Source organism: Macrosteles quadrilineatus, unplaced genomic scaffold (assembly GCF_028750875.1).
Source record: "Macrosteles quadrilineatus isolate MER2022 unplaced genomic scaffold, UCM_ALF_1.0 Scaffold_4__1_contigs__length_99947679, whole genome shotgun sequence".
Lineage (NCBI taxonomy): Eukaryota > Metazoa > Arthropoda > Insecta > Hemiptera > Cicadellidae > Macrosteles > Macrosteles quadrilineatus.
The window spans coordinates 62966432-62989073 of NW_026542597.1; the positions used below are offsets into that span (position 1 = coordinate 62966432).

The 22642-nt window shown below is 32.8% G+C and overlaps 2 protein-coding genes across 2 annotated transcripts; both read left to right on the forward strand.

The window, feature by feature from the left end:
• The first annotated feature begins 2322 nt into the window (after positions 1-2322).
• Positions 2323-4297, forward strand: LOC128992987 (alveolysin-like). Its single transcript, XM_054416735.1, has 2 exons — positions 2323-2395; positions 3892-4297. Exon 2 carries the CDS (start codon positions 3908-3910, stop codon positions 4295-4297), a length of 390 nt encoding a protein of 129 aa, XP_054272710.1. The 5' UTR covers positions 2323-2395; positions 3892-3907.
• A 14141-nt stretch (positions 4298-18438) lies between these two features.
• On the forward strand, positions 18439-19917 carry LOC128992988 (pneumolysin-like). Its single transcript, XM_054416737.1, has one exon. The coding sequence runs from the start codon at positions 18439-18441 to the stop codon at positions 19915-19917; it is 1479 nt and encodes a 492-aa protein (XP_054272712.1).
• The last annotated feature ends 2725 nt before the right edge of the window (positions 19918-22642 follow it).

A 22642-nucleotide genomic window follows, 5' to 3' on the forward strand; every position in this document is an offset into this window, starting at 1 on the left:
AGTTTAAACTTCATTGTGACTTATTGACTTTAGAGACACGTTGAAATGTTCATTAAAAACCAGACAATATTTTTTTGAAATAGCACACATAAAATATTTTTCTAAAGTGAGAACGTTTTGCAATTTGTCTGAGACAGTTTGCAAATTTTGTATAGAATAATAATTTCAAACACATAAATTTTTATTTGACAAAATGAAAAATAAATGCGCGTTTTGTGTCGTGCGCTTAGAAATTATAAAGTTTATTTTCTTGTATTATAGTTTGAAGCAATTATAACACATCTTATCACTTAGGCCATTAAACTAATACAGTAGGTTCTTTTTATGATGAGGTCTTAAGTGACCTCACACAACAATTGTAGTCAAACACATTCAGGTTATGAAAATCGAATAAAGTGTTAACTAAAACCATTGACTACCCATGATTACTGTGATAAAATGATTAAAAATGGCAAAATAGTGTTTTTATGCCAAACATATTTAATCCTACGTACTTAGGTCATTCCTCCGAATTAATTAATTTCCATTTCTTAATACAAACATCATTTACGAAATTTTAACAAGCTCTAAAGATAGTTTTAAAGATGTTTTACTAAGTGTCAACGTTTGGCTTAGTTCTTGGAAGCTTTCTTACCACGGAATCCTTACTTATTACAAAGTAAGAATAAAAGCTCTAATTCAAGAAGGAAAACTTACATTTGCCCAAATTGTAAACCGCCATACAAGTAACTAGTTACTATGAGGCAAGAATAGCTACTGCTACTACTTTTAAATTCCGACTTTGTCCAACATCGCTAAGTTTTATGTTTCTTGTAGTTATTTTGTAAAATTGAAGATTATTATGGAATTCGAATGGAATGTTTAAAATACTATTATAAAACGGTCATTAAGTTTTTGTTTATATTTTGCACAAAGATTTTGCTAGAAAGATAAACATTTTTTCAGATTGTAAATGCTCTGTGCGTTTAGTGCTTTTTTTATCCACATATAGACAGACACTAAAAGGTTTGCGCCAGGACGCATGTCATATAACATTTGTTGATGTTTTTATCTTCAGAATAATCTGGTAGAACTGTTTTGCTGAAGCTGGTCACCCTGTATAATGAGTACAACATAATCGTTACTGATAATTATTATTTGTGATACAATGTCAGTGGTAATTATGATTCATTGCAAAGAACCCGTTATAGCACAGTCTTGTAACAGTTCTATCATCAACAATTTCACAAAGTATGCATATAGTTTGTTTGTCTGCACTCGTCATGCGGTTTTATCAAACCAGATCATTCAACAGAAATCAAGAGCTGATTTAAAAGAAGCCTACAACAATAAATAATTAATTTAATTAGCAGTTTATACATTTTATCGTGTGAACCTAGTCTCACTAGATATTTTATTTTAGATTCACATATTAAGGCAACCCAAACAAGATATTATAAGACGTTTTTATAATTCAATGTGTAGCATTTTCGTAACAATCTTACTGTATATAAAAATTAGATTCACTACTCTTAGAAAATACCTTAAACAAAGAACACCAGTTTATGTTTGAAGTATAACTTACACAGGTCCCTTAAAGTGGTTGTAATACTAATTGACAGTCCATGAGTTTCCCCCTCTAAGAATCTTTTACTGACTCATATAAGGTTTGAATCCATCCCTATCAGTTAAGTACCCTCACAATATGTTACGCGTCGATATCAACACATAATACCATAGATTTTATAAAAGTTTTGATGAAGAAAAGGTTTTTAAGTAATCCATACTAACATTATCATCGACGCATATTTTATAATAGTTATTATGAATGGCAAGTGTAAACTTTACAACTTATTTGTGCCTAGTTTATTATACAGTAAAAAAAAATTGAATACATAAATGTATAAGAATAAATAAATCACCTTCCGATTGTATAGTCATTCGATCACGTTATTGGAACTTAGTTAGTTGTGCTATGTTATCCATCGAAAGTCTGTACGGTGAGAACGAAAAAAACTACTTAAATGACACATTTCAAGTTGCACACATATCATAAACTTAACCAACTTATGTGCATATCCTTTTTCTTAGAATACTCAACAATCAGTGTTTAAATAGCCCTACTATTATTTTCTGTTATCTTATTAGGTAGCGAGCGGCTACCTAGTTAAAATTGTGTTAAGGATAGTCAAGATTTTATTTTCACTTTTTTCGTAAGGTCCAGCGCCCCTCTCCCCTTTCCTTGGCCATCAACCCGTTGTAGACAGTTGTTTTGCTGAGTGGTTGAGTCATCGGTGGTCATCCTATCCAGCGTTGCCAACCCCACCCCATTACAAGCGTATCCCACAGCCTGTCAGTCAGTTCTAGTCTATCGTTTAGAGTGCCTCAGACTACTACAAGAACTACTAACCGACTGGTAAGTCATTTGCCATGCTTTTATGTTATTAATTATAATAATTGTTAATTTAACCTCCAATGCTAGATTGCAATATAAAAAAATATATACAGGGTGTTTTTTTTAAAAACTTGCATCTTTATTTATGTAAAAACCGCAATAGATAGAAATATGCAGTTTGCGGGAATCATCTATTGACGTAGGGGGACCGATTGTTTTGAATTCAACGTTACATTCACATTCCCCCCCTTTCCCCCCCTGCCCCCAACTTATTTTTTTAAATAGCAAAAAAAAGGGGGGGTACCCCTTGTGACATATCAAATAAAAGAGCATGAAAAAAGAAAATTTTTGATGAAAAAAAATTGAAAATCGGTTTATAAATTTGTGAGATATTTCCCCCCTCACCCCCCGGAACTTAATTTTTTTTAATAGCAAAGTACCCCTTGTGACATATCAAATGAAAGAGCATGAAAAAAGAAAAATTTTGGCGAAATTTATTTTTCATTTGATATGTCACAAGGGCGGGTACCTTGCTATTAAAAAGCAAGTTATGGGTAGGGGAAAAGGGGGGTGATTATCTCACAAATTCATGAGCCGATTTTAAATTTTTTTTCACCAAAAATTTTCTTTTTTCATGCTCTTTCATTTGATATGTCACAAGGGGTACTTTGCTATTAAAAAAAAATTAAGTTCCGGGGGGGTGAGGGGGGGAATATCTCACAAATTTATGAACCGATTTTCAATTTTTTTCATCAAACATTTTCTTTTTTTATGCTCTTTTATTTGATATGTCACAAGGGGTACCTTGCTATTTAAAAAAAATAAGTTGGTGGCAGGGGGGGAAAGGGGGGGAATGTGAATGTAACGTTGAATTCAAAACAATTGGTCCCCCTACGTCAATAGATGATTCCCGCAAACTGCATATTTCTATCTATTGCGGTTTTTACATAAATAATAATGCAAGTTTTTAAAAAAACACCCTGTATATAAAACACAATTACGGATATTCTAAAGGAAAATATCCTACTAGCGGAACAAAATTTTTAGATCTTAAACTCTCCCAAATAGTAAACCATTTACTTGCCAGCAAAAGATATAACTTAACATACCAAGAGGTTTTTTGGTAATTTATATTATTAAAACACCACTAAAAACAGTTATTCATCATGTGTTTAATAAACACATCACAGTAATGAAAACATATAATACCAGTAACATTTATTTATATGTTCTGTAACTACACCCAGTCAAACAAAATTTTGGCAAACTTTTTGTCAGGTATAGTTTGGTTATTTTTTTTCTAGATTGTAGAAATTCTTCTATTCTATGTGTAAACTATTGTAAATAATTTTAATTTAATAATTTAACAGTTTAATTAAAGACAATGCTTTGAAAGTCAAACCATTAAAAATTGATAATACAATTTACGATAAATGTATTGCTTTGTTGTTTATGTGTTTAACAACTATATATCATGCATTAATCTGCTATTATATCGTTTTCTGTATTGTTTCTAGGAGCAGCTGACGCAGGATGTGCAGCTGGAAAGTTCTGTTTGTCGGCGTTGCAGCCCTCTGTGTCAGCAGTGCCACAGGAGGTCCCAACAATGACTCCAAGGGTGTACTTAGGATCGTCAACGAGGGAAACTTCGTAATGCAGTGGGCCATCACTTGGAAGGAGGGGAGCACTGAGGTCAGCTGGGACAAGAACTGGAAGGACTTTCCTGGTCCTTTCAGCCAGGACATTGAACTCCCAGGGAATGCTCAAGGCATCAGCGTGTTCGCCAGGGTAGCCACCGGCCTGGCCTGGGAGTGGTGGCACACAGTCATTGACAAGAAGGGTATTCCTCTGGTGAAGGAGCGTACTTTTACAGTCAGTGGAACAACTCTCAATCCCAAGAGTGTTATATCTCCTAGCGTTTAGTTGGTTACCACGAATAGCAAAGTCAATTTTCTATTTCTCCTAGGGCTTGAAGTACGGCTTATAATGGTCTGACACTTTATTTGACATAGTAAATCTTAAAAAACTTGTGTGATACTTATGTTTGATACCTTTTAAAATGCTGTGACCGTAACTAAACTATGTATTGTCCCTGAAAATAAGATGAATAAAAACGGTTAATGTAAGAAACTAATTGTTTTGTACTGTTTAATTGTCACTTGACTGAATTTTACTAACAACAAAAATACAGAAATTTATCACATTTTGTGTTATTTTTTTGTGTATGTTTTATAATTCACTGACAACTGTCAGTATCAGTGAAGTATAATTCACACAAAAAAAAACATTCGTTACCTACCTATGATTTTTAAAAGTCATTCACTGTAGCTCAGTATGTATCAGCTATGTAGCTCTGTAGTTTCAGTGTAGCTCACTGCTCATTTATTTAAAGTTGTTGGAACATTCAAAGAGAAGAATAGATGGTAGAGTTTGATTGGGTTTTTTAAGATATTTTGGTTTCACAATTACTATACTGTTAGATTCCTATTTCAAACCCCCTTTGTAATGATAAAAATACCTAATCAATTAATACATGGCTAATGAGTCAATAAAACACGTCTAAGTGTACTGTAAGACATTCTCAGTTAAATTGTTGCAGACACACTTTAAACGTTTTAAAAGAGTCTTACATCTCGCAATATTGTGTGATTAGAAATTATAAAGGTAATTTTCTTTTAGTAAAGTCCATAGCAGTTAATAACTAATACACACTAAACTTTATTTTATGATGATTTCTTAAGTGAACCAAAAACTTTGGTAATCAAACACATAAAAGTTATGAAAATCGAATAAAGCGTAAACTAAAAACCCTGATCACGGCATTATAAGATGATTAAAAACAGCAAAACTGTATGTTTATACCTTTTCTATTTAAACCTACATGATTTATTCATTCCTCCGAATCAATTAATTTTCATTTCTTATTGCAAACGCCATTAACAAAATTTCATCTAGCTCTTAAGATATTTTAAAGAAGTTTTTATGTGTCAACGTTTCGGCTTCGTTCTAGACAGCAGTCTTAATCAAGTGGCAGAACGGGTGGCAGGAACTACAAATAAATGCTAGGTTTGTATTGATAACATACAATAAATATTTATTTTATGGTGTTTAGTGACCACGTAAGCCTTAATTTTTAAAAGAAAGGAGAAAAAACTTCTAATTTAAGAAATAAAACCCTAATTGACTAAAATATAATCCTAAATACATATAACTATGTACTGTGAGGCTAGAATAGCTATTGATCCTTTTTTGAAATACGTCTTTGACCAATAATTAATTTTGTTGAGGCTACAAAAATGAAACGCTGTGCCCATTAATTATGTTAATACATACTCCCATTTCAACAGTTTCTCGTGTACATTGTCATACACAACTAATCTAATGTGACGAAAGTTCATGATATTGAAATTATGCATTTTCACCCATTTAGCTTATCATCAATCAAAAATGAAAGCCTTAAGGTAAAATATTTTCCGTCTTATACACTGCCTTTTAATAAAGCTTAAGGGTTATGGTTTGCATATTTTGTATATTCAAAAGTAAGTACAAGTGTACAGAATAAGGTGAGAAGACAAGTATGTTACAGTAAATTTTGTCACACGTTTCAGCTATAAAGCTATACGACCTAAGCCTCTACAAGAATAATAGGCGTCAAACAAATCCTTGTAGTTGCAACTATTTTAACATGGTTTACTGGTTTAAATGTTAACATCAGGCATTACGTAGAATAAAAATACAAAAGCTTGTCTGCTTAATTGAGCCTTAAACAAAAAGCAAAAGGAGTAATAATTTATAGAAAAATATATCATATAAGTCTCCATCCATCTACATCTTATGAACAATCGCCACATAGTACCAACTGTCTTGAGCTGTAAAGAAATTGTACATGAAAACGTGCGAGAAAGGACTAGGTATAAATAATAAAACTGTGATTGGTAGATTTTATTTTGAAGTTATCTTTCCATTAAATAAACGCAACAACAATATTATCATATAAAATTATTTATAAAGGCCATGTAACATAAGAAAACATCTGTAGAAGCATAAACTCGAGAAAGTAAATGTAGCGAGTTAGCAGATTAACCAAAGTGACGTGTCCTGAGGCTAGACGTGACACTATTGCAAATGTTATCTCAAGTTGAATTATATATTCTTAGGCAGAATTTTCTCCAATAACTGTTTCATAATTATATCGTATTTGGCCAGCTGAACTGAGTCAAACAGTATCAAATTTAAAAACTTAAAAATTTTAAAATTAAAAAATCAAATTCTCATCATTTGTGGTTTGATTTTAAGTCAACCAATTATAGAATATCTGATAATAAAATAGTTAGGTAAGTGAGTAGTTGTATTGCTAATCTTACAATGAAAAGGTTGTGTTATCAATACTGAGAAAATCGGTACTACATTTCAAATTATGATGTTAAAGATTACTTAAAACTATCACTTTAACTATCAGTAACAAGCGTGTTCTATCACAACCTCCACGATGTAAGTTAATAGCTTAGCAAGATTATATTTTTGTATTAATAAAATAATTAATACCTGTAAAATACCCAAAATATTGTATAATCCAAATAAACTTTGTTCCAACTACTATAATTCTGCTTACCATTATCTATTGAACTACTCTGTTGGTAAATTTATTTATTTTGGTTCCGTGGAAATTATTAAACAAAATTACATGTCAATCTTCAGCAGTATTATTCCCAAGTCCTCCAGAGATAGTCGGAAACTCAGAAGATCCTGGTATGGATAGGGAGGATTGATAAGAGAGTGGACAAATTAAATGGGATAGGTTCATTCTAAGCACAAGTCAATATTGCTAGATTTTTAGGCATTTGATAACATATATGTGGGTTTGTCATGTAGTCTTTTCCAAACATATAAAACTGGTCTGCGAACCCACCGAAGCTATGAACAATCACTGATAACCGTACTCAGTACTTTTATAGAGTGCAGGTTGTCTGCAGGCTTGCAGAACAACATGTCTGAATGCGCGACCGTATGGGAAATTCAACCACGCCCTTAGACCTAATACACTCCTTTTCACGATGTTTATTTACAAGATATAAAATAATTAGTCAATTTGATGTTTGATTTACCAAGTTTGTTATATTCATTCGTTCCATTTTATAACAAAAGAAAAGTTCTTCAAGCTTCTCCTGGTGTATCTGGATTTCTCGGACTGCTCTTTGGGTCTATTGATTCTTCATCGAGAGCAAAGTACTTTTTGGTGTTTGGTCCCTCCAAGTCCCAGGGACATCCCAGTGGAAGCGAGCTGGTGTAGTGGTTAGAGAGGGGGAATTTGGCGTCTGAGGTCCCGGATTCAAATCCCGCCATTACACCAATGGATTTTATCTAAGTGATAATGCCGCAACCCCTAGGTCTAGCCTGAAGTAATGTGAAAAACAATCCCAGGCTCGTGCCTAGCATCCTAGTAAAAAATCCCAGGGACATTTTTGATACCTAAACGTCAGACAATTCTGCTTCTTGTTTAATTATTTTTTAAATAAATTTGCTGATGGGAGAAAGTGGTGTTTCAGTCATGAAAATTACACCAACCAATTTGTTACGGACAATTCTCGTAGCTTCCATCCAACCCGTCTCAACACCTCCATGCTTAAGAAATTTGAGAGCAACATACATTTTAAAACCATAGAAATACTATATTTACGGCCATAGTAAAACTGTCAATCAAATGTCAAAAATGCTGCACATCACTGCATTGTTTGAACACTCAAATCCAAGGCCTTTGAGGATGAACAAATTCATTTTCTAACTTAAAAACTTTTAAAAACTGGACCATACTCAAACTTTGACAGCATGGCCATCCATTATAGATGTCTCAAATCTACTGTCACTCATTAGTGTTTTTATAAGAACGAAATATTTATTGAAAAGGTGATTGAAGGTGGTTTACTGGCAGTGTTATGTCAGAATGTATGTCTTGTAACCAAAACATTTAAATAGACTAATATGAATAGTCTTCCACGAGTATGTTGTATAATTATAATACATACAATGAATGCAATTGATAAAATGTATGGTTTCAATGTAAGTAAGAAATACATCGATGAGTACTCACAACTACAGTACACAAATACAGTACTCACTCACCCCTAAATATTGGGGCGCAGTGCATGTACTACGGAGCTGAAAATATTGAAGATGGAAACTCTTCTGAGTCCGATATGGAAATTGAAATTATTTACCTATGCCTAATTAAACAACATTCGTTTAAACTAGTCTTCAAACTTGTTGCCACAAGGAAGATGTACAGTGTTATTTTCAATATACTACAATTAGCTTATAGCTTGTATCAATAAACGTTAAGCGTTCACAGACCCCTTTATACTAAATTATTTGTTCAAAGCTATACAGAATAGTTTAAACTGTGATGTTCTTAACGTTGAAAACAGGAAAAGATAATTTTAACCAATAAAATCCTAATCACATAGACCAGCCATGCTGGTTGCACCTTAGTGGTTACATCACACCAGTACATGTGAAACTTAATGTTATTTAAATAGGGAATACATCAGACCTACTGAAAATACAAACAGGCAAATGAAAATTCGCTCAGTCTGCGGATTGACTGTGGTTGGGGTATTTGGCTTTGTTGCGTAGTTTGCCTGGTGTGTGGCCTTGAATCTGTGGCTGTCGTACAACCTGTGAGATGACTGTGTCATACAGGTCCACGCGTGTGTCAGACCGTACAAGCGTGTGTCTCAGCTTACGCGGTATTCGACTGTGCGTTTACTAGCATTTTAAATAGTCAATAACAGTTTTCGTGATCTCAGACAGTTAGGCATATTTTTACATAACTTTTACGATATTGTAGCATGTTTTATTACCAAGGTCAAACTAGATTTTAAATTTATTTTGTGAATTTAAACTAAGTGAATTTAGTTATTCTTTTTTCTATTAAATAAATAGTATACATGTTGCTCGAATTCGAGCAATTTCAAAGTATCACATCAGATTTTCAAACTAATAACAGTCATACTTTACGATGGGTGTAAAAGAGCGAACTCAAAGATAATGTAACTAATGGAAATACTCATTATGTAAATACTAGTTTGATATAAATCAACATCTCTTGAAAATATTTTATCTTAATTTACATAAGCTGATCTTGTTTTTAGTGTTTTTTACCAATGTTTCCTGACTTAGGCCTACTCATGGCCGCATAAGGCTGTTCATGTTTATCTTCGTTATTGATAATGTATCCCAACATTGTCACCAGTATGTTTACAAATTGCAGTATTTTTTATAGTGATAAAATTTGTTTTCAATTCTTAAGAACTACCTGATTATATCTGAGCATAACCTACCTGTCGCAATTGTATTTTCTTCAACTGGCATTCTTTTGGTTAGTTGCTGCTCTAATAACGTCAATTGTATTTACCTGAGAAAATGCAGAGTTAAAATGCTTGATGTTGTTCAGATGGTTTTTTGTTTCCCTATATCTGTGAATAATATTTGCATCCTTCAATGGTTGTTTTAGTAAAGGTATCTTAGATATAGTAATATTCTCCTAAAATCACTTGACCTTTGTGGTAACATATATTCTATACCCTTGCCGTACCACTTTTATTTAGCCTTATCACAAAGTTAAGTCCATGTTTCCCACTAAAAATGATGACACTTCGGCTAACATCCTCGTTCATCGTTTGTAGGAATCATCAAATTCTTCAAATAGCATCATCTCTATTTCTTGTACTTGGTGGCGTTCTATGACTTTTCTATGTTACCATAGTTTACAAATCGGTTCTTTCAATAATTGCTCAAGAAATAAAGTACTGTGTCAATTCATTCTTGTTTGGTGAAATATATAAAATCCATTATTTCCCACTTTTCTCATTGTAATATGTACGCAAAACCAAATAAAAGTAGTAAATATTTGAGTCTAAACCAAGTCAGTAAAGTAAACAAAAAAAAAAAAATAAAAATTCAGTAAAGTTAAAATGTTTGTAGCACCCGTTTACTTGAATTGCACCTTAATTAAATTTGCCAGCTGATCATAATGTTAACAAAAAATATGTTGTTCATAAGGATAACATGGAAACTTTAAAAGCTACAGGGTCAGAGCCCAAGGGACTTTTTCAAATAGTTTGCAACTCTACGCGACACGCTCTTTCCAATGAGACGTGAATAGTCCAAATCAGTTAAAAAATGGCGGAGTAGTTCAAAGGACAAATTTCGTGTTGGCGTATTAATACATATAAACAGCGTATGATACATAACCAGTATCACTTGAAATTAGTTATTAAGTTTTGCAACTAGAAAATTAAAATGTTTATGCATCTAATTAAATATGCAACGTACACAAATGGTATATGTTTAAACATAGATGGACTTATAGCTAGTTTGGATTGATGTTAAGTTTGAAATTGAATTTGGGAAACCCTCTTAAAGAAAAGTTGCATAAAAAAAGTGCAGCATACAATTTTGAATTGCCCAGTAACAGTTGTGACAAAACATGTTAAGATAACGCAAGCTTTCTAGAGCATGCGGAACCCCCCCCCCCTCTCAGTCTCTCTCTCTCTCCCTCTCTCTCTCCCCCTCTCTCTCTCTCTCTCTCTCTCTCTCTCTCTCTCTCTCTCTCTCTCTCTCTCTCTCTCGCTAAAATGGTTTTCGAGTAAAAAAAAAACTCGGAAAATACTAATTAAATTTAACCAGTCTATTGATACTTCATTCTACCGAATGAACTGTTTTACAAGGTTTGTTCTCTAACTATCATGCAAAAAATTCCAAAAATATCCGATTGTCTACCCACAGATCTTGTACATTTACAATAAAAAGAACGTTAACATACAATAAAAGAATAGATGAACGTGAAGAATTCCATTTGTAATTATTTCACCGCTCTAAATTCCACTGTGAAATACCAACCACAATACAAGCTTGGCAAATAAGTGGTCCCCCACAGTAATAAGAGACTAATTCGTAACGTTTAAACATCCCAATGTTTAAGAGTAAATTGGAAATGAGTCCGGATTATTCTGTAAATAACAACTAAAACAACTATAAACTACTAGAAACTTCATAAAAAACAGGAAAATAATGTACGCCAATGTGCACTTGCTTAGATAAAACCAATGGAGAGGAAGGGAAACTTGTTTTGGGTATCCGTTATACAGTTAAACCATTAAAACATTGAAACTGAAAAAAAAACTCAACTTCCGATTTCGTATAAGCTGGCTAACTTGCCATCCTACCATAAACTTACCGTGGATATAGCTTAATATTGTTTTTTTTTTAAGTTCTTCTCTCATTTTAAACAAATTGCATATGTCTAAGACAAAGTAATTGTTTGAATATTTATTTGCTGTTTGTATTGTACTGTTGTGAATTATCAAGGATAGTTAAACTTGAGTACTCTTCTTTGCTAGCTTGACTGGAGCAAGTTCATTCCTAGTTTGAAACTAGACCGCTACAATTATCAGTAAAGATAAAAAGGCTGCTTTTGTTTTCCAGGGAACGGACGAAAATAAAACAACAAATTTAAAATATCAAAGAACATTGGCCTTTGAAACTGTTTATTTTTAGGTCGGTCTTCCTCAATTTAAAAGGCTTCTCAGATTACTTGCTTTCACAAAATCTTCGAACTGCCATTTGTTTGTCAAGGCTATCACGTACAGGAAAACTGAACGGTCCGAGTTTTCCCTAAACGACTATTTATCACTACGCTAATGAATTAGATTTATTCTTAAAGAACATAAGAGACGTTTCTACATCAATGGTTTTAAAAACCGAAAAACTTTTTTAAGATCAGAATTTATTTATCACAGGATGATTATTTCACAATTTAGAACCTGTTTTCTATCCCAAGAAACAAATTTAATACTTTACAAAAGTATTGTGAGTAGTAACAACTTTAGTTATTATAGTAATTCCTTGTAGGCCAACATCCATTTCCCAAATATATTTTGCTCCAATAATATATAACTAGTTTGAAAATTACCAAACTCTTTAGCGGCTAATTAATATTTTACATTTTTATTTAGATTAAAGCTACTACGTAATCTGCATTTTTGGTTAAAAAAACCTAACCGAACCAAAAACATGCTTAAAACTTTATGATCATCTAGTTATCATGTCTGCATGAACATACATGAACAACACATGCATGAAGTAGCTTGTCTGCATGTTGTCAACTCTACACTGTAAGAATACATGTCACAATATTCTAAAATATATCCCCCGTTTGTGATGTAACATATACGGTTTCGGTTACGTCTTAAGATATCTCGAATATTAGCTTTTCTTATTTATATGGTTAACATGAACAACGTATACGTATAATAACCGTATAAGTTACTATATAATATAAAATTAATTAAAATCGTTTGATGGAGACTAAGACAAAAATACAAGAAGGGATATATAAAAAATATCATGATTTAATTAAAAATTCTACTCGGCCTAAATAAGATGCATTTATGAAAACATTGTTACGTACTTGGTATTGCCATTAGAGTTCTGTGTTATGGTTTCCGATATTAAAATACGTCAAAAAGTTTTGGGCTACAGTATAGACTCTAATTAGGAACTGCACATACTACACTTTTCAGTATTACGAGTGTTACGTTATTTTTAAACTATGTATAGTATGTTAATTATACATACTATTATTTTGGTAGATAATGCTCTAAATTCTTCTATTATTTTTCAATAGCCATAAGCTTCAAAATGAGTTTGAAAATTAATATATAATACAATACAGTTTTACTGACTAAAACACACCTGGAATGATTGTTCCTGGCATTTTTTTACAAGCTTTGGGAACCTTAGGTAAGAAGATAGCAACATTAAGGTGACTCAATTTACAATACTGAGGTAATATTAACCACTGGAAGTGACCTGTTCTACTACTAGAACGTAGGGCTTCATTACCCAAGGTCTCAAGTTTAAATATTACTAATCCCCAATACTATGCAATAATTCTATAACCCCATGTCTAGCCTTAATCGGTTTGTAAAACTAAATGAGTGTAGCTTAGCATGCTGGTATCTTAAGGTAAGGCATATAAAAGGTATGTTCATTTGGAAGTGGAAATGGCTCGTTGATGGACTCCCAGCCCATACTTAAACCATTTGGAATAAGAAGAATATTGGGTGTCCCAATGACCTGGACGCAAACATTTATTTGAAAATATTCTAATAATACTTTAATAAAGCTGCATTTCAATAAGTTGACTACTCTAGTAATTATTGGTAACAATAAAATATTTTAAATTTTACCTTAAGAATATTATATTCTATGTACTCACTTTTTACAAAGGAGAAATGCGTACACATACGGGAATAGTGTTGGGCTAACACCCTCTAAAAGCCATATCGTTCGGAAACCTTAATGGTGACATAATTATTACCAGAACAAGATGTCATGTAACGTACCACGAAAATCCCTTCGGGTGGCCTGGAAGTAAAATACAGTAGCTATCTCTCGTTTCGGTTTGAGAGAAGCGCTAGATGAAAGTTTGGGTTGACTGACCTCCACTAATCCTGGACTCAATTCATTCCGTCCACAAGGATGTTATTACATCAACCTGTCGGTTAATTTGAAACTTAATACAACATGTATGCTTTGTTATAACAACCGCTAAATTTTACCCAGATTAGAACAGTATTACTTACAGCTGAAACATCTCCTTGGGGTGTAGCGAAAGAACCATAGCAAGCAAATACTCTTGTAATTAAAAAATAAGAAGATTTCTATTTACATTCACATTTACCTTACATTCATATTCATCTAAGAACAACAGGACTGCTATAAAAATAGCTTTGAAGTTTGTATATCCTAAGTGTGCCATCTTTGTATTCCTACCTCTCGTCCAAACAATCCCTATCATCAGAGGGTTGTTATGTTATTGAGATATCATTAGCAGACTTTGATGGTTGACACACCCCTCCCTCCACTAATAATCTGAGCCTTTATAAGCTAACTTAACTGTCTGAACATCAGTGGAAGTCCCTGCTCCAGACTTCTACAAGGACTCTTGGTAAGTCGTAATAATTGATGTGAAAATTTTTATATTTATTGTTTTACGATATAGGCTAGCATTTTGCCCCTACAGTCCCCAAAGCCATTTTTTTACAAATAAATTTAAAATTACTTTAATAGATTTTAACACTAGGGGTTAAATTTTTTAGTTTTCTGTTTCCTTTAGCAAATTTTGATTACAGTACCGTTGTGTACATGACATTAGCTACCGGAAACGTCTTGAATTAATTTATAAGTGTATACTAACCAATAATGTGACTCATGTGATTATGTGAAAGAAAATGATTCAACAGTTTGGTAAAGTATATACCCGTATTGATTTCATCATAAATTTAATGTCATGCTATTATTCCTAGGCCATATATGAAAAACATATTAAATAACAGTAAAATAATTAGCTGTAGATGTGTGCCGGTCGCGAGTAGTGTATAAAAAGTATATCGGAGGTTTCACTGCCACCACAGCGTTAAGTAGGAAGAATAGGCCCTGTTGAGAACGGGATTTTAATAAAATAATATATTTCATACTGAGAAAAGTCAATTTAAGGCTTATTGAACGTAACAAATACAATTATGTTAATTTTGAGTTTAAGCAATGGTGTAGACATTACGATGGGTGTAGCGCATTGCGCGAATAATACCTCAATGACAATGACCGAGTGCCCCCTCCCTATTTCAATACGGGATAAAGCAACCGCGTCTCTTTTTTCTTAAGACTTGCATTGGAATCACATGAGTCACCAAATATTTTAAAAGCCTAAAGGCTAAAAAAAACTTAAACAACTGTTACAACATAACCTAAATGAAAATGCAAAAACAACGATAGGATACATTTACTTAAAGAACCGTGGCATGCTAAAACTGATGTTTATAAATTCCATTGTCTTTCATGGACTAACTTATTATTTCTAATATAATCGTAATAAAATAAAAATGTGACACTGTGTTAAAATAACCTTTTCTGCTTTGTTTTTAAACTTATAATTTCAACTTGCATCTGGAGCAATCCTCGGTGTGAAAAAGCTGCATATCGTAAAAGTTAATATAATGTTAACATATTGCTTTTTATAATCTCTAGCATTTTTAAACTTTTTTTAACCGATTAAAACAGTTTTATTGCCAGGACAAATAATTTCACTGTAGGCTTTTATCATTTCAACAAAAAATTAAGAATGGTTTTCCCCAAGAAAAGAGTCAAATGTTACTTCAAAGTATCCCCTTAAATTAATACCCTTTTAAGAACCCCTTATTTTACCATGCATTGTTGTATTACATTATTTAAATCGTTCAGTTAGATAGAAGGCTGGACTCACTAACAGCATAATCATATCATAAAATTTGGTTGGAATTTAATTATTTCCAACGGGATTATGAGATTCAAAGACTAAATAGAATTTCAAATAGTCTGGATAAGTTTTACTTTCGAATAACAAGTACTAGTAACAAGTACTTAGATAACCTTTCAACAGTATGTAGATAATTATAAACAGTTATGTTTTATCCAAAGTTTTTTTTTCAAATAACTCTCACCATTTGTATAAAGTGTCATTGTCAATCGTTTTATTGGGACAATATGAGACAAACTTTAACGGTTTTATATTTTGTATGCATATGCATTCATAAAATGTGTTAAACTCATGATTGTTCAAATTGACTATTTTACAGTTTATATGGCTATGTATCCGTTCGCATTAAATTTTACCAATTTAAGGAATTTTGTGAAATTAGTCATATTTTAGCGAATTTCCCTATAGGGAAGTAGCTATTACCGTAGGTGGCACGGTAAGACCTAGACCCGGGACCGATTTACTTTTTCATTTTGATGTCCCCAGAGGCCAAAAACACCATTCGTTCAAATTTTTATATATGTATATATATATATATATATAGACTTATATATATATACGTCCGTGAACGCGATAACTTGAGTAATTTTTGTCCGATTTTGATGAAATTTGGTTTAAAGGTGTAAAGCGGGATAAACTTGAATGAGTTCGCGAACCAGCACGATCGGATCATGGGAACGGGGCTTTACGGGGGGTTTTATGGGGTAAAAATTGGTTTTTCTCACTTTTGACCCTCAAAACACAAAATTTCCCGATTTATCTTTAGACCTTTTTAAAGAGCTTAAAAAAACAAATAATTTAGTATATAAAAGTATTTTTGTTCGATTATTAGTAACGGAGAAAATTAAAAAAATTGTAAATTCAAAATTCCCATGTTATTCTTATGGAGAATATTGTCAAATGTTGTACTTTGCTTGTTTATGGATATATTTTGATCAAACTTGGCAAATTTATTTATTTTCTACTAAGCTATCAATATTTTACTCAAAAACACACTTTATTAGTTTCCTTGTAGCAGCAAACCTAGGTACTCGTTAAACCTAATGTTATTAAAATATATTTAACTGAAAATCAATTCAGACAAATGGAAATTCGCTTAGTCGGCAGGTTTGCTGCGGCGGGGGTATTTTACATTTACCATGCCTCAGCGTCTAATAAAAATTAAAATGTGAAAATAGGTTAATAATTTAATTATTGAAGGTCCATATCCATATTTACAATTACTATTACATTAAAGTGGGCAAAATAGAAAAAGTATGTCTTTAAAATCATTATTTTCCTAATCGTAAAGCACCAATATTCAATGTAGTTCTATAACAAATTTATCTATGGCAAATATATTGTTCTTAATACCCTTATTTTAAGTAATCTTACTTAATATGCATTTTACAATACAAACGTAATAACATATTTGTTCATCGTGTAAAAAATGGCTGCATTTTTATAAAATAATATTTTAATTACACAAGCCTATGTGCGATATGGTTAAGAGATAAGTAGTATTGAGTAATGCTCTTTCAAACGAAGTATCGTTGTAAAGCAACGACGGTGTCAGGTTCACCAATTGATCGTAGCGAATGAAGATGTAAACCAATAATCTTATTTTAAAATTATTACGACGTATCAGGTGAATAAGACTTTTAATTGTAATACTTCTTCATAAACATTCGATTATTTTTAAAACTCCTGTTTAAAGCAATTTTCTTGTTTTTGTTTACTCATTTTCTTTACTGTCCATGTTCCGTTCTTGATTATACTCGTTAGTTTTCTTTCAAAAATCCAGGCTCAATCAGCAAGCCTTCAACAGTTCATTATCTCGACATCGCTACATACGTCAAGCCAGGAGAAATTTTTGCTTTCTCTGGTTCACCACAACCCGATTTTAAGTTCACACTCGTCTACCAATGAAAATAAATATATTTATATCCCCCTACCACCTTTTAGACTCCTATTGATTTTCCTATAGTTTGTCATTTAATTTTCTCCGTCATATGTATATGTCAAATTGGTAAACCACATGTTTCTCATGGTATATTTAGACATACATTGATTTGATAACAAATAAAAGCTATAATTGTTTTTTTTCTAGTATAGATACATAGAGAAAATCAGCAAAATACTGTTTAAAAATAAGTGATAGTTTCCAAATGTCTTGATGTACATTCTGCGTATTCCTTGATGAATGGTCTTCAACCGAATGCTTTTTCATTTGTATTGAATTTAGGCTGTATATTGGCTGGTTTATAAACACATATGATTCTTTGCTTATATTTTTGTTGTTGATTGGTAACCATGAGTGGACCCCATAACCCAATGTAAAAAAATTGAAATTTGAAGTTATTGAAATTATATTGGCGTTATTAAATGAATTGTTTACTTTAATACTTTCTTATTAAATGGCGACCATACAAAGTAGGTATTTCATTTTCAATATTTGTCAAAACCACTATAGTAAGTTTGTTTAAGATATGTACAGCCGTTATTGTATTCTTGGCATCTTTTCATTGTATGATGTGATTAAAAGATTTGCATAAGGCCCTATCTCAATGAGCTCCATTCAATAGATTTAAATATTTATTTGAGGTAGTTGTGTTTGATAATAATGATACTAGTAGTATATCTATTTTCTATTACAATATATCTAATAAAATGTAAGACAAATTTTTATTCTGCCCATTGTTTATTTACAGATACTGCTCCCTTTAAAATGTATCGACATGCAGCAACGCTTGTTGCCGTCGCAGCCTTCTGTGTATGCAGTGTCAGAGGAGCGGCAATGCCAGATATTGACAGCTACATCTACGGCATGAACTACAACCGTGATCAGATCCTGGCCTACAAGGGGGAAACAACTACTAGTGTTCCGGTAAAGACGGAGGGTAAGTTGGACGGAAACAAGAACTTCATCGTCATTACAAGGGAGAAAAAAACTGCTGAGAATGGATTTTCTGATATTGGAGTTGTGTCTTCCAACGAACACAGAACCTACCCTGGATCCTTACTGCTGGCCAACCAGAGACTCATGGACAACAACCCAGATGTCTTGGCAGTAGCCCGCGCTCCCTTGACTTATACCGTAAATCTGCCAGGATTGACCAGTGACGGCCACTTTACCATTGACCCAACCTTCGCCAACTACCAATCAGCTAAAGAGAATACCCTGAAAACGTGGTTTGACAAGTATGGGAAGAACCACAATGTCGTGTCTAACTTTCAGAGTGACTACAGTTTTGCTTACAGCCAGGAATACTTGAGAGTCAAATTCGGTTTGGAGTTCAAGAACACCCAAGTTGAAGCAAGCATAGATTTCAGTGCGATGCAAAACCAAGAAAAACTCATCATGATTCATAAGTTCAAACAGATTTACTACACCGTTAGCGCGGAAGCTCAGAAGAAACCTTCAGATCTTTTCGCGTCATCAGTTACAGCCGCAGAACTGAAACAAAAGACCAGCAGCAGCAGTCCACCAGTGATAGTGGACAGTGTGTCGTATGGAAGAACTATCTACGTCAAGCTAGAAACATCTTCCACTGATAAAGAAGCCAAGGCTACACTTTCAACCAAAGCAACCAAATTTGACCTCAAGGCTGAAGCCGAAACAGAAATTAGACAAAAACTGAAGGATCTCAAGATGCAGGTGTTTGTGCTTGGAGGAAGTACAGAACATATTGAATTAATTAACGCCCAGACCTTTAAAGATGTTAACAATGTTCTAGTAAAATACGCTAAGTTCTCTAAGGACAACTTAGGATTCCCTATATCCTACTCGGCTAACTTCATCAAGGACAACTCCAGAGCTGTAGTGCAGATGAGTACAGACTACACTGAAACTACCAGAACTATATTCTCCAAGGGAGTACTGAAGATCTCCCACAAGGGAGGATTTGTAATGCAGTGGGCCATCACTTGGAAGGAGGTGAGCTACGACAAAAACGGAGCCAAGGTTTCCAAGGAAGTCAGCTGGGAAAAGAACTGGAAGGACTTGACTGCTCCCTTCAGTTCAGAGATCGAGCTCCCTGGAAATGCCGAGGATATCAACGTGTTTGCCAGGGAAGCCACTGGACTAGCCTGGGAGTGGTGGCGCACCGTCGTTGACAAGAAGGGCGTCGCCCTGGTCGGGGAGAGAACGATCTCAGTCTGGGGCACAACCCTTAGCCCTCAGTACTCGATAACTCCTAGCGTTTAAGATAGTGATGCATTTCAAGAATAGCAAGTTATTGAATTCTAAGATTAGGATGATTTTATGTTTTTTTTTTTTACTTTTTGAGTTAGACGATTTTTAAATCCACACTTTTCAGACGAAATACTTTCCAATGTAAATATTTTTATATTGTACGTAAGAAGTACAAAAGAATAAAATGATGACCTTTTAATTTTGTATATTTATGGTTTTCATTACCTCAACAGTTCCTGCAAAAAAACCTTCTATTTGCAATGAAACAAAGTTTTTTTCATAACTTATTGTTTTAAGTGTACTTTCAGCCTAAAATGCAAAGATACCATAAAAAAGAGATACCTTAATGGCAAAGATACCTTTATACCACAATATTATAGTAAAATGCAAAGTTATGTTTTATAAGAAATATTGTCCAGTTCCTTCAAATCAAATTAGTAATCCGATTTGCTTCAATCAACATCCGTGATTTGTAAGTTTTACAAGTAGCTTTTATATGTTTCATAAGTATTATGTGTGCATACACAAAGATGAATAATTAAATTACAATATTAAATTAAATTTCAGATGAAAGAGTTAATTTTAAAGGGTGTATTATGTTTTTTTACATTACATTACTTCAGTTGTTTAAATTTATTGATAGCAGTTTGAGAAACGCAATCCTAAAGAATACTTTATTGGACAACACATATACTTTCAAGGCTCAAAGCCAAGAAATTCTTGAATTAGTATATAAATCACTTAAGACCCCTTTTGTTCGTTAAGTAGATTAGACAAATGGACAGACACTCCACTAAAAACAGTTTTCAAAATACAACCCAACAAACAATATAAACATAAATGATCGTAACACTTATTCTAGACCACAGACTTATTTCATTACGACATGACATACCTAAGTAAATATTTTATAATTTTGGAACAATAAACCACATGAAATATGTTGAGCTTTAGGACCCCAGATTAAATTTAGTTATTGGATGAACAAAAAGTTAAATAATTTGCACTAAAATAGTTCAACTAGATGTTTTGTCTTGAAACACCTGTTAATTTTGACTTACCGCCTTTCCCCAAAAAATTAAAAACAACGGAAAAGGTAATATCAGTACACGTGAAGGCTAACAAGCTTTAAGACCTATTTTCTTAATATAACAATACCCTAATAACTTCCAAAACGAAACTAGTGTACTTTGAGGTACTCAAAATATTTCCTAACACCATATATTACGCACGCAATGCAACAAACTTGACATGAAGCGTCAGGAAGGGACTCAAGTTGCATGTCGTACGTTGAAACAATTCATCACTACAGAACACGCTATATGTCTGTCTTTTCTGCGTTCATATATCAAAGCCTTTTTTTAAGATATACTGAAAATCCTTTATGTTTTTCCAACAAATGAATAATATGCAGAGTGAAATTTTACTTTAACAGTCTTTGTATGACTTTACATCACGTCAATAAACTATGACTTCGGTATTGTAATTAAATACACTATAGTCAACAGTATTATTGTTTTAGAAAGGCCTACAAAACGTGTAACGACACATTTGAAAGCATGTTCTGATAGCTGAATTTTTTTCTTGTGATTTCTAGACAGGGATCAATGTTTAGAAACAACATTTCAGACAAAAACCTATCATATTAAATGTATAAATTTGCTAAAATGTCGCTACTACTGGTGTTTTATAATCTTTCCTTCAACTCGGTTGTCGTAAGTAAAATAGTGTTCGATATTCAGTTAAGAATACATTCGACTGGAATAGCAGTGTATAGCGGAATGCAGTGATACAGTTATTACATACGGTTTTATTAGGTCTATTAAGTAGGGTGCAGAGTGGACAAAAATAATATTCTTGAACCACAACATATATCAGTTCCACTCAAGTTAATAGGCCAGTGATATGAGTATTTTTAGATCTAGAGAGCCCCTATCGCCAAGTTCAAGGTCGAGCGTCAACAATAGCTTGTGTAGACAAGTCCGGCTGCTTCACGTCTTCGCCTGCACCCAACACTTTCACTTAAGTACTTAACTGTAAGCAACTGTAAGCAAAAACCAAGTCACATCATAGATGTAAAATGTGATTAATTATTATGTCGTAACAACCAAAATTATGCATTCGGTTACAATTAAAACCACTTAAACCTTTAGAAGTGTTATTCAGTTAACGACTACAGTATAATTAGCTAGAAATAGAATTATCTTATTTGTATAACAACAACATTAGCGTATTTAAAATTGTGACCAAGTAAACTTCCAAGTCAAAACATAATCGATGTTTCCTAATTAACAGAAACATTATTCTATAGGGAAATAATTATCCTAATCGGTTATTAATAAAACATACGTATTATTTATTGTTCGAGTGCAAGTAATTATTTTAAAGACGCGATGTTATTTACACACTTTTACTAATATGACAGTAATAGAAATATTACACGTGTACAAATTTAATCCAGAATAACTGTTTAAAACTATAACTTTGCAGATTGTTTATTTAGTTTTTATAAAAACTAAGATATTTTGTATGTTTTAAAATTAAAGACCAAAGCTTGTTATTGCTATCATTTTATAAAGCTATTGAAGTAGGATATCATCAATCATTCAAAAATCACTTAAGTTAATATTATATATTATATATTAATAGAAGTAGTATTTAAAATAATGTGTCGTTGAATAGTTGCACATCCGATAAATTATGACAAGTATTTTGCTACCATATGTACGAGGGAGAC

Bases quoted from the DNA above. Each gene is read 5' to 3' on its own strand.
- LOC128992987 (XM_054416735.1), top strand. From the start codon at position 3,908: ATGTGCAGCTGGAAAGTTCTGTTTGTCGGCGTTGCAGCCCTCTGTGTC.
- LOC128992988 (XM_054416737.1), top strand. From the start codon at position 18,439: ATGTATCGACATGCAGCAACGCTTGTTGCCGTCGCAGCCTTCTGTGTA.